The 14,406-nt window shown below is 37.5% G+C and overlaps 1 protein-coding gene across 4 annotated transcripts in view; it reads left to right on the forward strand.

Annotated features, from left to right (window-relative positions):
• Positions 1–14,406, forward strand: part of LOC106871370 (uncharacterized) — a 121,934-nt gene that overhangs the window by 49,221 nt on the left and 58,307 nt on the right. For all 4 annotated transcript variants that reach the window (XM_052976725.2, XM_052976728.2, XM_052976727.2 and 1 more), the window contains 6 exons: positions 5,169–5,323; positions 6,369–6,581; positions 8,424–8,499; positions 11,481–11,624; positions 12,175–12,749; positions 13,695–13,844. In XM_052976725.2, the coding sequence (XP_052832685.2) occupies positions 5,169–5,323; positions 6,369–6,581; positions 8,424–8,499; positions 11,481–11,624; positions 12,175–12,749; positions 13,695–13,844 (1,313 nt within the window). The remainder of the gene's footprint in view (positions 1–5,168; positions 5,324–6,368; positions 6,582–8,423; positions 8,500–11,480; positions 11,625–12,174; positions 12,750–13,694; positions 13,845–14,406) is intronic.

Genomic DNA, 14,406 nt, shown 5'->3' on the forward strand with positions numbered 1-14,406 from the left:
ACAAAGTGGCTGAGTTCTGTTCAAGAGTTAGGCCTCACGGAGGCAGGTCTCAAAGAGGCAATAACCAAGACTTTTGGCATTATGTCGTGCTTGAGAAGAAGACCCATCAAGCCAAGTAAAATCACAATCGTGGCAGATACCAGTGTCACACAAATGGCACCCATGCTGGTGGCACATAGAAGCATCCATTACACTTTCAGAGTGGTTGGCATTAGGAAGGGCGTCCAGCCATATAAAAACCCATGCCAAATCAGACAAGTGGAGCCTGGTGCAGCCTTCCAGCACGCCACCCCAGTCAAACCATCCAACCCATGCCAGCATGGACAACAGATGTTAAATGATGATGATATATATATATATATACATATATACACACACACACATACATATATATATAAACACACACACATCACAGTAGCCAGAAGCATTGCCAGTTCTTGTGTGGCCATTGACAATTTTTCACCTAATTTCTGACTTGAAATAATACTCATAATAAATAACTACTCTAATGCCAACCTTCTGAGATAATGTGTGTGTGTGTGTGTGATTAAAGCTTTGCTTTTACTCCTAGATGCCCTTCCTTCTGCTAGTAATTCCCCACTAAAGTAGAAGTAGAACTTGTTTCACATCCAGTCAGGCAGCTTGGAGCAGGCAGCTTCAGGTGCTTTGCTTAAGGCAGTGACATGCAACCACAGCAATATAATCAGAATTTACGACCATAATATCAATAGTCCAGCACTATAACATTACAGTTACACCCACACCCACCCACCCACACACACACACACACACAAAGAAAGCAATGAAATGCAGTAGAAATACCAGTTCAACATTGACACACAGTTATACAGTAAACACAATTTCTTTTGGTTAATAAATGTAGAATAGTAAAGACAAACCACCTTTAAATATTCACCTCTGTGGTCAGTATTTTACAATTGTGGAACACTTCCTTTCTTTTCATTGGTTAATAATTGTTTCTAATTTAAGCACAATGCTATCACGATTGAGGAGTGGTGCTTAGTTAATTTCTATCAACCCCAAATCTCGCTGGTGCATTAATCAACTCTGGATGCATGACAGGCAAAGCCTAAATTCATCATCCATACTTTCATTCTATCTATCTATCTATCTATCTATCTAGCTAACTGTCTGTCTGTCTGTCTTTCTTTCTTTCTTTCTTTCTTTCTTTCTTTCTTTCTTTCTTTATTTCTTTCTTTCTTTATTTCTTTCTTTCTTTCTTTCTTTCTTTCTTTCTTTCTTTCCTTCTTTCTTTCTTTCTTTCTTTCTTTCTTTCTTTTCAATAATCCAATTTGCCGTTGTCATCATCATCATTTGTACTCCTGCTTCCCAGGATCCAATGCTCCAGTATTTTTGTCTCAGCATGGTTTATATGGCCAACTATTTTACAGAGTGTACAGGGTCCCTTTTTTTCTCATGGTACCAGCATTAATGAGACAAAAGAGCCCCCACAACTTCAAGTGAGGTAGATAGAAACATAGGGTGAAGATAGTGAATGTCTTTGTATGTCAGACAAATGAGTTTAGAAAGGTTGCTGTTCCTAACAAAACATCATTAACATGTTTCAATCATTGGACTGTGACCGTGCTGGGGCACCACCATAAAGAACTAACGAGAAAACAGGAAAAAATAGATGTGTACTGCAACACATAGCATGTCAGATTTCTATTCCAGAGGCCACAGGTTTTTATCCCACCAGAGATTATATAAAACCCTGAATTTTTCTTTAATGGTAATACCTTGCAGGCATTGACCAAGTTGATTTAATCAAAGCCAACCCCCAAAAGGCTCGTCAGCTTCAAAGGCGGTGAATTGATGATCTTTCTCTGATAGAGGAATCTAATGGTATGTGACTGTTTCTTGCCCAAACAGCCCAAGTGCCAAAGTTGTTACTGATGTGTATATATATATATATATATACTCATATATTGTTTATATTTATATATATATATATATATATATATATATATATATATATACATACATATTAAAATACTGAAAGTACCTGACTGTGGTCATGGTAGTGGTGGTGGTGGTGGTGGTGGTGGTGGTATCGGCAGCAGTGGCAGAATATATTTATTTATTAATATTATATTGTATTCATTTATAAACAATAGTGTTATTGGTTACAGAACTCCAATGGGCCAATCACTTGTTCACTGTATGAAGCATGTACAATCAATATACATACATAAATACACACACACACACACACACACACACACACGTTACAGCTGTACTTGTTTGGCAAGTACAACTTGATGGGAGAGAGTATGTTCAAGCCGAGACAAATTATCTCATAAAAGAGAACTTTTAATAATTCACAATTGTGACAGTGACCCAGATGAAGGCAGGAATTGGAGATTTTTGTGATTTTGAAAGGGTTAAATTAATTCCACCTTGATATATAGAGATCTATAGACATATAAGCAGAGGAATGGTTGTGTGGTTAATAAGCTCACTTTGCAACCTCATGGTTTTGGGGTCTAACAACATATATTCCTCGATTCAATCCAAGATGAATCCCCAAACTAAAATTAGATTTAAATAAAATCTAGATTTAATTTATTTATACATATTTAAATATAATTCATTTATATGAATATATACATAAATATATTAACATACATGGCCGATACCAGCACCACCTTGACTGGCTCCCATGCCGGTGGCACGTAAAAGGCACCATCCAATCATGGTCGATGCCAACCCCCTCTGGCCCCTGTGCCGGTGGCATGTAAAAAGCATCCACTACACTCTCACAGTGGTTGGCATTAGGAAAGGGCATCCAGCTGTAGAAACATGGCCAGATCAGACTGGAGTCTGGTGCAGCCTCCTGGCTTTCCAGACCCCAGTCGAACCGTCCAACCCATGCCAGCATGGAAAATGGAAGTTAAACGATGATGATGATGATGAGTTAGTTATATGAAAATAAGTATAGATTTAGACGTACACACAAACTCAAAGACAAATATTAAAAACAGTCATCTTTTTTTAGCTCTTAACAGAATCAATATTTTTCAGTTTAGAAATAAGTAAATTCTTTATTCAGGTTTATTTTTAAAAACGAGAAAAAAAAAAAGATGTTAAATTCTAAAATATTATCTTCAAACCACTCCACCACCACCACCACCACCACCACCACCACCACCACCACCAAAACCTCAACAACAACAACAATGATATTCATTTGAAGCTGCTATTGAAGGTGTTTCACATCACTTATATTCATCAGAAATACATTGATATTGATCGATAATCATCGGCTGTGATGAATATATACTTTATATTGACCTTCATCAATTGTTTTTTTTAATTTTCTTCTTCTCCTTCTCCTCCTCCTCCTCTCTGATTGTACTTGAGACATTCCGAATGTTTGCCAATGAAATAACAATAAAAGAGTTCTAGTTATGGTTTATTGCTATGTAAATGTTCTTTAAATAGAGTGAGGAGTGTTTGCAGAGTCCAAGAAGTTGAATTGCCTTGAGAAGTGAAGGGAAATCTAATGGTTTCAGCTGGGGTTTTTTTTTTTTTTACCTTTACCTAAAAGTGGAGGAGTGATCATCATCATCACCATTATCGTCGTCATCATTATCATTATCGTCATCATCATCATCATCATCAGCAGTAGCATCATCATCATTATCGTCATCATCATCATCATCAGTTAATGTTCATGTTCCATTCGGTCTGGGTTGGACAACAGACAGAAACTGAAAGTGTTGTCGAATTGATTGTGGGCAAAAAGAAAAAAAAAAAAGAAAGAAAGAAATTGATTATTGATTTCTTCTAGTAGCACAAGGTCTCAGATTTCTTAGGGACAGGGGAACCGATTTTAGTGTGAAGATCATTTTTCATTTCTTTATTAGGAAACAGCAGCAGTGTGGTGGTCATGAATTCAAATCCTATTATCATAGCCATTAGGAATGATAAACTCCCAAGCAAAGTAAACACCTCTGAGGGAGAGGCTTTTGCTACCAACAAGCTTTCTGAACTTTGTCCAACCAGTTTCAATTTGAACAACTGCAGAGCATCCTCCTCTACTGCTAATTTGGTTACGTAGGTAACAGAAACTGTCTTCTTTCTCTAAGGAACCCCTGGGCATTGAAGTAAATCTGTTTCCTCTGTGTTCTTAGTGTTTATAGTTCCTACACATCAGAAAATACACACACACACACACACACACATACACACACGCACACACGTGTGTGTGTATTTTCTGATGTGTAGTTTCTGGTTGAGTTGTTAAATGAGTACAGGTGATAAGAAGGAAGGAAATATAAAAAAAAGGTGTGCAGAAAGTCTCTTTCAGCTGTTCGAAGAACAGATGTGCAGATGGTGCATGTCGTGCAAAACATGCAATAGCTATGCATACATCAGAGATCTACTCCATCATCAGAGCGAGAATGAGAATGAGCAGCAATCTGTTCCGTCATCAGAATAGAGTCTGGCACAGTCCTCTGGCTTGCCAGTTACTGTCAAACTGTCCAAGCCATGCCAGTATTAAAATCAGTCATTAAATGATGATGATGATGATGATGATGATGAGAGGTTTTGTACAGTTTCTAAGTCTCGCTCACAAGACATTAGTCAGTACAAGGTTATAGTTGTAGGGTTGAACCCAACACCACATGGTTGTGAAGCAAACTTTTTAACCAACTTCTACAAAAACAATTACTCTAAAAAACTCTGTTTATAAGCAGCAGCGGCATTTTTTGATGAATTGCTATCAGGTAAGAATATCACCTGTGATAAAATCATTTTGTTCAGAGGGAGATTTATCTCACACCCAACCCACTTCATAACATAAAAAAAGGAAGACAAGCACCAGTTCTTGGTGCCCATCACAGCTCAGAAAACATTTAAATTTCATGAATACTTCTGTCTTTTAAAATGATATTCAGTTCTTATCCTCTTTTTCATCATCATGGTTTTACCACGGAAACACCCTCACAACATACAGCACCTCACATTACACACCACCACGCATCCACAACTCAACACTCACATTACACCCCTACACACACACACTCCTCACACTGCACACCACACATCCCCAGCTCAGTCCTCACATCATCTGCTACCACAGTCACCAAATCCTTCCAGACCAATTGCACAATAGTCTGGTTTCTCTCTCTCGTTCACAGATGGTTCAACTGCTGTCCACAAAGCCTGTTATGACAGCAACTGCAAAGCTTTAGAATTCATAATGAACCGCAGGGGTGACATACACTGTCAAGATACGCAGCTGCGATCTCCGATCCACTGGGCTGTTGCAACACCATCGACTGATTGTCTGAAGGTATGGCTTCTTTTCTGTATTCTAAATGTTTCTTTGTTTCCCTAACCCCTACCCCTTCCCTGAGATCAGCCAACAGACTGTTTTACAGATTCCCTTTCCCTCCTCTAACCTATTTTATTTGCATGGAACAGTAAGAAACAAAAGCCCTTACATAGAACCAGCCAACAAGGGGTGGGGTGGGGTGGAGGAGGAGGAGGTCATAAAAGCAGTGGTGATGGGGATGAGGATTAGGGGGCTTAAAATGATGGTGAAGATTTTGATAATGGGGGTGGTGGAGGTTTGTTAAGATATTAAAGATGTTAAGGGGCTGATTGTTAAAACGTTGGCTGTTACATTGAACAGGTCAACCTATATATTGAGGAGTGTTCTCACTCACATATAATGGTGGTGGTGGCGGTGGTCATCGTCGTTGTTGTCATCATGATCATGGCTCCTGTGGTGGTGGTGGTGGTTGAAAAGTAATGTAGCCATTACACAACTATTAGTCAACTGCCTTCTAACCATGACTGTTCTGCTTCATTCCCTCTGTCTATTCAAATCTTAGAGGTATACTGTGGATACTAGACTGGTGAAGAGCCTATCAGAGAGCCTATATGTGTGTGCTCTCTCGACCTGCTAAAGGCAGCAACCAAAACTCCCTGAAACTGTACATTCTACTGCCTTAAGTAAAGAAAGATACATTAGACAATGTTGTCTTTGACTGGATGGTCATGGTAGAATGTCTTTGACTATTGATCTGTTTGGTTGTGAATTTGGAATTAACAGCTAATTAGTGCACTGAATATTATAAGTTGTAATGAAACATGAGGGAAATGTGAAACAAGTGTATATAATATATTCATAGAGTCTTGACATATTGGTGGTGTAGTTGATGATGATAGTAAGGGTAGTGGTGGTAATGGTGGTGATGGTAGTAGTGGTGATAGCAGAGATGGTGAAGGTAGTGGTAGCAGTGGTGGTAGTGGTGATGGTAGCTTTGATGGTAGGCTGAGTAATTCAATTGATATCTAGTCCTTGCACGTTTTTTTTTTTTTGTATGTTACAGCTTCTTCTGCCCCATGACGTTAATGTATCATCTCGAGACAAAGATGGACTGTCACCCAGCATGTGGGCCTGTCGACTTGACCACATTGACCACTTTGAACTGTTATGTAAAGCCAACCAATGGCAGAATGATGAAGAAGTTGAAACCGATGACAGTGGACGTACATGGCTTCACTGGGCAGTCCGCAGAACAGAACCCCTTGAATGTTTGCAGGTAAAAGACCCTACATCTCCTGGCTCTCCTCTTGCTAACCTTACACTCTGTCCCTAAAATTCTTATTTAAAATAAATATTTCCTACACACTTCTTTCATCAGTCTATATAAGCTGCTCTTCTTGGCTTATAAGCAATGAAGTTCAGAGAATTAACAGTGAAATATCCTTCAAATTAGAGTATTTCTGCTTTATAAAAGACACATTAATAAGTTAATATTGCCCTGAACACATTAAGCATATACAGGTGGAAAAGTCCATTAAAGAAATTTAGTGAAACAACAAAAAATTGACACTGAAAAACAAAAGGATGGACAGGTAAAATAAAAAGAAATGTGAGAAAGATTTTCTGGTAACTTGACACAAAATAGACAAGTTTATTTGCAAACATAGGAACACGCCATCCTAAAATTCACACACATAAAACAGATTATACAATACATAAATATAAAAAAAAAAACCCTCAAAGAAACTTAATTCACTCAAATTACAACAAAACACAACATGAAGAACCAGAAGTACGACCGTGAATGACCTGTAAAAGTCAACTGTGGAGGACAACAATAAGGAAAACGAAAACCTGTTTAGGCAAGCATATTACATGGAAAGTATTGCAGGTACGGTTCTGTGGTGAAGAAGCTTGCTTTACAACCAGGTAGTGTTGGGTTGAGTCCCACTGTACACCATCTTGGGCAAATGTCTTTTACTTTAGCCCCAGGTCAACCAGTACCTTGGGAGTGAAAATGCATGACAGAGACTCTATGGAAGCTCATAATATACATACATACATACATACATACATACATACATACAAAGGGTCCAGAGTTCAAATCAATGTATTGACCCATTACCTATTCATATGTTTGTATATACAGGATGGCATACTAAGAAACAGCCCAGGTTCTGTAGCATAGTGTGAATACGGAAATAAATTTGCACACACAAAAAAAGCACCCAGCATTTCGTTTACAAGTGTCATTGTGTTATTTCAATGGGAAAAGTAGGTTTTTAATTGCTGTACACATGTGAAATGCTATGGTTTCAACTTTTGACTTTTCAAAATCCGTTGTCATGACCTCCTGCTTATGTGAGACGGTTGCACCAATTTATGAGTTACTGTCTTTGGACTTTGAGTAATCCTTTGGCAAATATCCTGAATAACTTCTGGTGTTCAAACTGTAGGCTCTCTTTGTTTTGGGGGTGTTGTGCACTGACCCTGTAGCATGCCACTTCTTAACCAATCATTCTCTTTGCCAGTAAACCTTTACCCAGAAACTTAACTTCAAAAATTGGCATCTATTTGCTTCCTCAATCTTCACTCTTTCTGTTATTGAGTCTGTCATCTTGCAGAAAAGGCTATAGACATTTACTCAATGCAATTGTACAATCAACTAATGCACTAGTTGACTGTTCTCACCAAACAGTCAACTTGTGCACCATCTTTGTTCAGCAGTTACAAGTGGTCAAAATAACGCAATGACAAATGAACGGCTGTATTTATGTTTCACTCATGATCACAAGATCATGGTTTCAATTCCTGGACTGAATGGTGTGTTGTCTTTTTGAGCAAGTTCACTCATTTAAACTGGGAGCTAGTTCATTCAGTTATGGACTGGAACAACACTGCAATGGACCAGCATCCCATTCAAGGGAATGTTATGATCTTGGTCACTTACACATGATGGAAACCAGATAACCAATCCTAAAACCCAAGGCAGTAACGTCCAGGGGCCTTTTTTTTTTAATATGTGTATGCTTGACTAATGATATGTGACCCTGTAAATCTCACTAGTGATTTAATAATTTGTGTATTTTTAAACCTATTTCAACCATTTCTATTTCAGACCTTACTCACCAAGGACTCTGCTGCATTGAGAGACAAAGAGGGAAAAACTGTTATTTTAGTTGCAGCTGAACTGGGTAATGATAATATTTATTGATTCATTACAGCCAATGTTGGTGTGTTTATGTTCCCCGCAACTTCCTAGCATGAAGAGGAGGTTGAGCTTGTTGGGAAATGCTGACAGCAAGGAATTTAGAACTTCATTATTCCAAACAGACTATGGAAGTCTGATATGGAGATGTGAAAAATCCTTATATTCTAACATAGTTGTGCTTTCAAAATATATTACCTATGTACCTGTCTGTCTGTATGTATTTATATACAGGTAGAATAGTTTGTGGGCTGTTATGTAGATGTGTGTGTGTGTATACATATATGTATAGGCACATGTATGTAGGCAAATGGATATGAATGTAAACAGATAGACATACAGACAGATAGGTACATCGGTAATATGAACAGACAAGCACACATATACACACACATATGCAAATGAAGACTGAAGCATGTGACCATATACACACACACACTTCACTTCACACAAGAACACATATGGAGACACACAGCCACACGTATGGAGATACACATCCATACATACAGACACAGTACATAGTCACAAAAGCCCATACACACACACATCTTTATATATATATATATTTGTCCCACCCATGCTAGCATGTAAGGCAGATGTTAAACGATGATGATGATGATATACATATATATCTTTATATATGCATATATATATATATATATATATATATATATATATATATATATATATATATATATATATATATATATACACACATACATATTATTGTATATATATGTGTGTGTGTATATATATATATATATATATATATATATATATATACACACATATATATCTTTATATATATATATATATATATATATATATATATATATATATATATAAATATATATATATTATATACATACATATATATACACACATATACGTACATAAATATATATTCACATCAGACTATACATACATGAACAGTATTGTATAGACCAAATCTAGCAGTGACAACTGTCCAAGAATCAGCAATTCTACCCCCCCCCCACCTCCCAAACAGCAATTCTTTCGGTCTGTTTACCATCTTCCTCGGATAGTCGAGTGAAATTCTAATTACATCTTAGCCAGTTCTTGCAAGTATGTGAGATTGCAAGCTGTTAGCTCTACCCAGCTTGTATACCCTGACAGGAAATCACCGAAAGAGGGAAATATAGGCAGAAGTCTGCAACGAAAAATCAATAATCAACTTATTGATTTATTGCCAATCTCTAGATGTCATCTCCAGTATAAGACAGAGATGAGATGCTCGCTCCATGTGTTGTTTATAGTTTAATAGACTATCATTGTTTTTATTATTTGTTTTTGTTGTTGTTGTTGTTGTTAATGATGATGTCACTGCTGACGTCTGTTCGCCGTCAGTGTTTTGCTGTCATCATGTCTTTTTTCATTCAGTTTTCACTTGTGTCATTGACACAGATACCACCATCATCTTTCTTATTTTAATTCTCTCTTTCTCTCTCTCTCTCCCTCTCTCTCTCTCTCTATCTATCTATCTACCCCTGTTTGTTACATTTTGTTGTGAGCTGGTTGTAGAGAACCACTTCCAGTGTCTCCTGTTCCTCTAAAATAAGGAAGAAAGTTGAGCAAGGGGCTACCACTTCTTTTTACCTTTCATTTTGCAATTAATGATAACTATCCAAAAAAAACCTGTATGTGTGTGTGTATACAAACACACACACACACACACACACACACACACACACACACACACACACACACACACACATGCACACATGCACATGCACACATATATATATTATATACATACATATCAATATATATATATATGTGTGTATGCAAGAATCTTCTTTATACATACATCTAGTTATCATTTTCATTTAACCTCCCTTTTCTATGTTCGCATGGATCAGATGCAATTTATTGAGGCAGATTTTCTATGGCTAGATGTCACTCCTGGCACCAGCCCTCACCCACTTCTATTTCCAGCCAAGGGGTTTTTTAAACCCAATATTCTACATGCAGTTATTTATAGTATAGGGATTTGAGACCCGACTGCAAAATTATCAGTTTGCGATCATGAGTATACACCACTACTGTTTCATCTCATTCATGAAAAAAGCAACCAGCCCTTTTACCCTAGTTAAACAGTTTGGTGCTGAAATCACAGCAGACTGCAGTTAGTCTTCAGGCAAGACAGGTCACAGTGGAGCACAGTGTTATCCTTCAAACAAGACACATTGTGGTTCTCTTCTCCAAGCTTCTACAATGTGCAATGATTATTGTATCTGCATTTCTCTTCCAGATTGCTAATGTCTAAGTTAACACAGTAAATCTATTCCTACTTATTATTCTGCTAACCAGTGAATCTATGATAATTTATACACAGTTTTCTATCAATAAAATATGGTTGGACGTTTGTGAGTTGCCTTTATTTATAATACATGCAGCCAACCAAAACTCACAACATGGTGGCCACAAATACACAGGCTCTCAACACTATCTTTCACCATTAAAAATAATATATATATGCATACATACGACTGATGCCAGTGCCACCTGTGCTAGTGGCATGTAAAATGCATCATTCAAACATGGCCGATGCCAGTACCACCTGACTGGCTCCTGTGCCAGTGGCACGTAAAAAGTACCCTCTATACTCTTGGAGTGGTTGATGTTAGGAAGGGCATCCAGCTATTGAAACCTTGCCAAATCAGATTGGAGCTTGGTGCAGCCTCCCAGCTTGCTAGTACTCAGTCAAACCATCCATTCCATGCCTGCATGGAAAGCAGATGTTAAACAATGATGATGATGATGATGATGATGATGATGATACATGTGTGCGTGTGTATATATATATATATATATATATATAATTTATTATTATTATTATTATTATTATTATTATTAGCAATGGTATATATATTTCTTGGGCACAAATTTTAATTTGATTTTTGCTTAAAATGTCTTATTTAATTATCTACTTCTGTTATTATTCAGGTTCTTACCCAGCATGCAAGTTGATTGTTGAGTTAGCAGGTCAGAGTGTTGTCCATGACCAAGATAACTGCAAAAGGACAGCATTGCATTTGGCCACCCTCGGTGGACATGGCAATGTCTTGAATTTTCTCTTAGAAAATGGAGGTGAGTTAAATGATATCACTGGACATAGATCTTATGTGTGCATGTATGTATGTATGACAGGCTTCTTTTAGTTTTCATCTACTAAATCCACTGGGAGCTTGGTTGACTTAGGGCAATAGCAGAAGGTGTTATACAGTGAGACTGAATCCAGAACGTTAATTGGGAAGTAAACTTCTTGCCATATAACCGTGCCTATGCCACATCTCTAAATAAGGATTAAAAGTTTGAAATAATTTTAAATACAGGAACAAAGAAGATGATGCATAGAATGGGAATTTGTTTTTTTTTTTTTTTTTTTTTTTGTTTTTTTGCTTATTACAAAGATCTTGAAATTTCTAGTTTTTGGTAATCATGTTCAGTGGCATTTCATTCCTGTTAGAAACTGTCAGTATAACATAACGTGAGATAAATAAATCAAACGAAAGTGAACATTTTATGAATTATAAATGGAAAATAATTACAGTCTGAAAGACATTCACAGAATGTGTGTCTTTGAAGGTTTCTTTTTTCCAAAAAACTGAAAACTTGAAATGTATTATTTCTGTTGCAGCCAACATTGAAGTTCGTGACCAGTTCCAGGCAACTGCGTGGGATTACGCCAGTAACAAACAGCTGCACTATTGTCAGTTGATCATTAAGTCTCACATGCATCAGTCACTCCAGGTCGGACTCAGGGCATCCAACAGTAACAACTCGTGGCAGAAGAATCCAGGCAACCGCCTCAATGACCAGTTATTGACCATCAACGAACAGATGCATTGTAACACCAATAATAACAGCAACGTCAATACCATCACCACCACTGCCATTACTGCTACCACAACTTCCCCCATTGCAACCATAACTGCAGCTTCTATTGCTACTACTACTACTACCACTACCACCACCACCAACACCAATGTCGGCAATGTTATTAAAACTAATCACCAAAATATGATGAGACATGACTCTAGAAGAAGCACTGAGTGCAGTAGTGATGAGGGGGACATCAACAACAACAACAACAACAACCAACATGTTTTTGTCAACAACAACAACAATAACTACAGCAATACGATCAGAAGAGGCTTAAGAAACAGAAGTGCCTCCTTTCAACACAGAGGAGAAAGCAACGTACCATCAAAGGTGAGCCCCCCCCCCCCCAACCATTTACATTTCCCACTTGAGTCTTGAAGAGACACAGGATGTTCTTTTTTAATGTATTTCTTTTTTATACTTTGTTCACTTCTTTTTTTTTTGTGTGTGTGTGTGTGTGTGTGTGTGTGTGTGTGTGTTAGGAACTTTTGCCACAGTGGTCAGAGCCAGCTGGGATTTGTTGCAAAACCAATTGCCTTCCTACTTTGTATCTCATACTTGCACTAAACTTTATTCTTGACAAAGGCACTTTAACTTTGCTTGATTTTGGTCCATCCAGCTGTGGATAAGAACCATGGCGAGGTACAGGTCATTACAAGGTCACAGTATAATCAACAAATGTTTAGTTAGTTTTAACTCAGCTGTGTCTCACCCTCCCCTGCCGGTCCAGTCAGAAAAGAAATGGCAATATCAAAATATACAGAACATTTAGTTCCTTTCACTAGACATGATATATTTATCACCAGTTATTACTGTAGGTGTTGACTGATCAGAATGTGAGGCACTGGTTCATATTCCTCTATTGAAGCTACCTAAACTCTCCACTGATTTACTCAGAACTACTGCCTTGTAAATCTCAATTTCAGTTCAATTCAACTTCAAGTGTCTTGTGTTTTATGTGAGTACATTTGAAAGTATATGCTTCTATGAGGCATGGCCACCCCATCTGATTAGCTCTTCCTATTATGAGATGGACAGGTTATCAGTAGTCTTTTGCTTGCTTAACACTATGAAACTAAAACAAAGCAGTTATCCTTAAAGCTCATTAGGTTACATTCATAAATATTTTTCTTTTCATTTTTATCTCACATTCAGTAGTTATCTCTATTGTCTGAGAAATTCTATGAATGCTGCACTAACAGTTCCTATAAACTTATTACCTTTGTTTATTGATGTCATCATAAATTTTCATTCCTTTTGCGCATTTCATTTTAGCTTGAAAATGAAAGATCTTTGCAGTCTGTGATCTGTCCACCAAAGAAACCAAGAAACCAACACTTTTCAACAGCTGGCAACATTCAACAGTTCAATCCAAATGGTCCCATCTCACCTCCTTTGACCAACACTGGTAGTGCTTCAGATGAGGTACTTCTTAACAGATTTCCTTGTTTTTTTTTTGAATTGCATCAAATTGCTTTGAATGAGTATTCCAATAGGCATGCCTGTTGGGTTATGCAGCTTAGTTTCAAACCACAAAGCTTTTGGTTCGGTCACATTGAACAGCACTTTGGCCAAGTATGTTCTACTATAGCCCTAGACAGAATGATGGCTTGTGAGTGAATTTGATCAATGAAAACTAATAAAAACCTGTGGTGTGTGTGTGTGTGTGTGTGTGTGTGTGTGTGTGTGTGTGTGTTTGTGTGTGTGTGTGTGTGTGTTTGTGTGTGTGTGTGTTTGTGTGTTTTCCTTGCTACTGCTTGATCAGCAGTATTGGTTTCTTAATGTACCTACAACTTAGCAGTTCAGCAAAAGAGGCAGACAGAATAAGTATGAGACTTGAAAAATAAGTGCTGGAGTTGGATTTTTGACTAAAGCCTTCAAGTCAGTACCTCCAACATGGCCACAGTCAAATGATTGAAACAAGTAAAAGATGAAAACTCTCTGGAGCAGATGGATTCAGTCTTTGAAGCTCTGATATCATAATAAA

This window comes from Octopus bimaculoides, chromosome 24 (genome assembly GCF_046866305.1).
Source record: "Octopus bimaculoides isolate indiv1 chromosome 24, ASM4686630v1, whole genome shotgun sequence".
Classification (NCBI taxonomy): domain Eukaryota; kingdom Metazoa; phylum Mollusca; class Cephalopoda; order Octopoda; family Octopodidae; genus Octopus; species Octopus bimaculoides.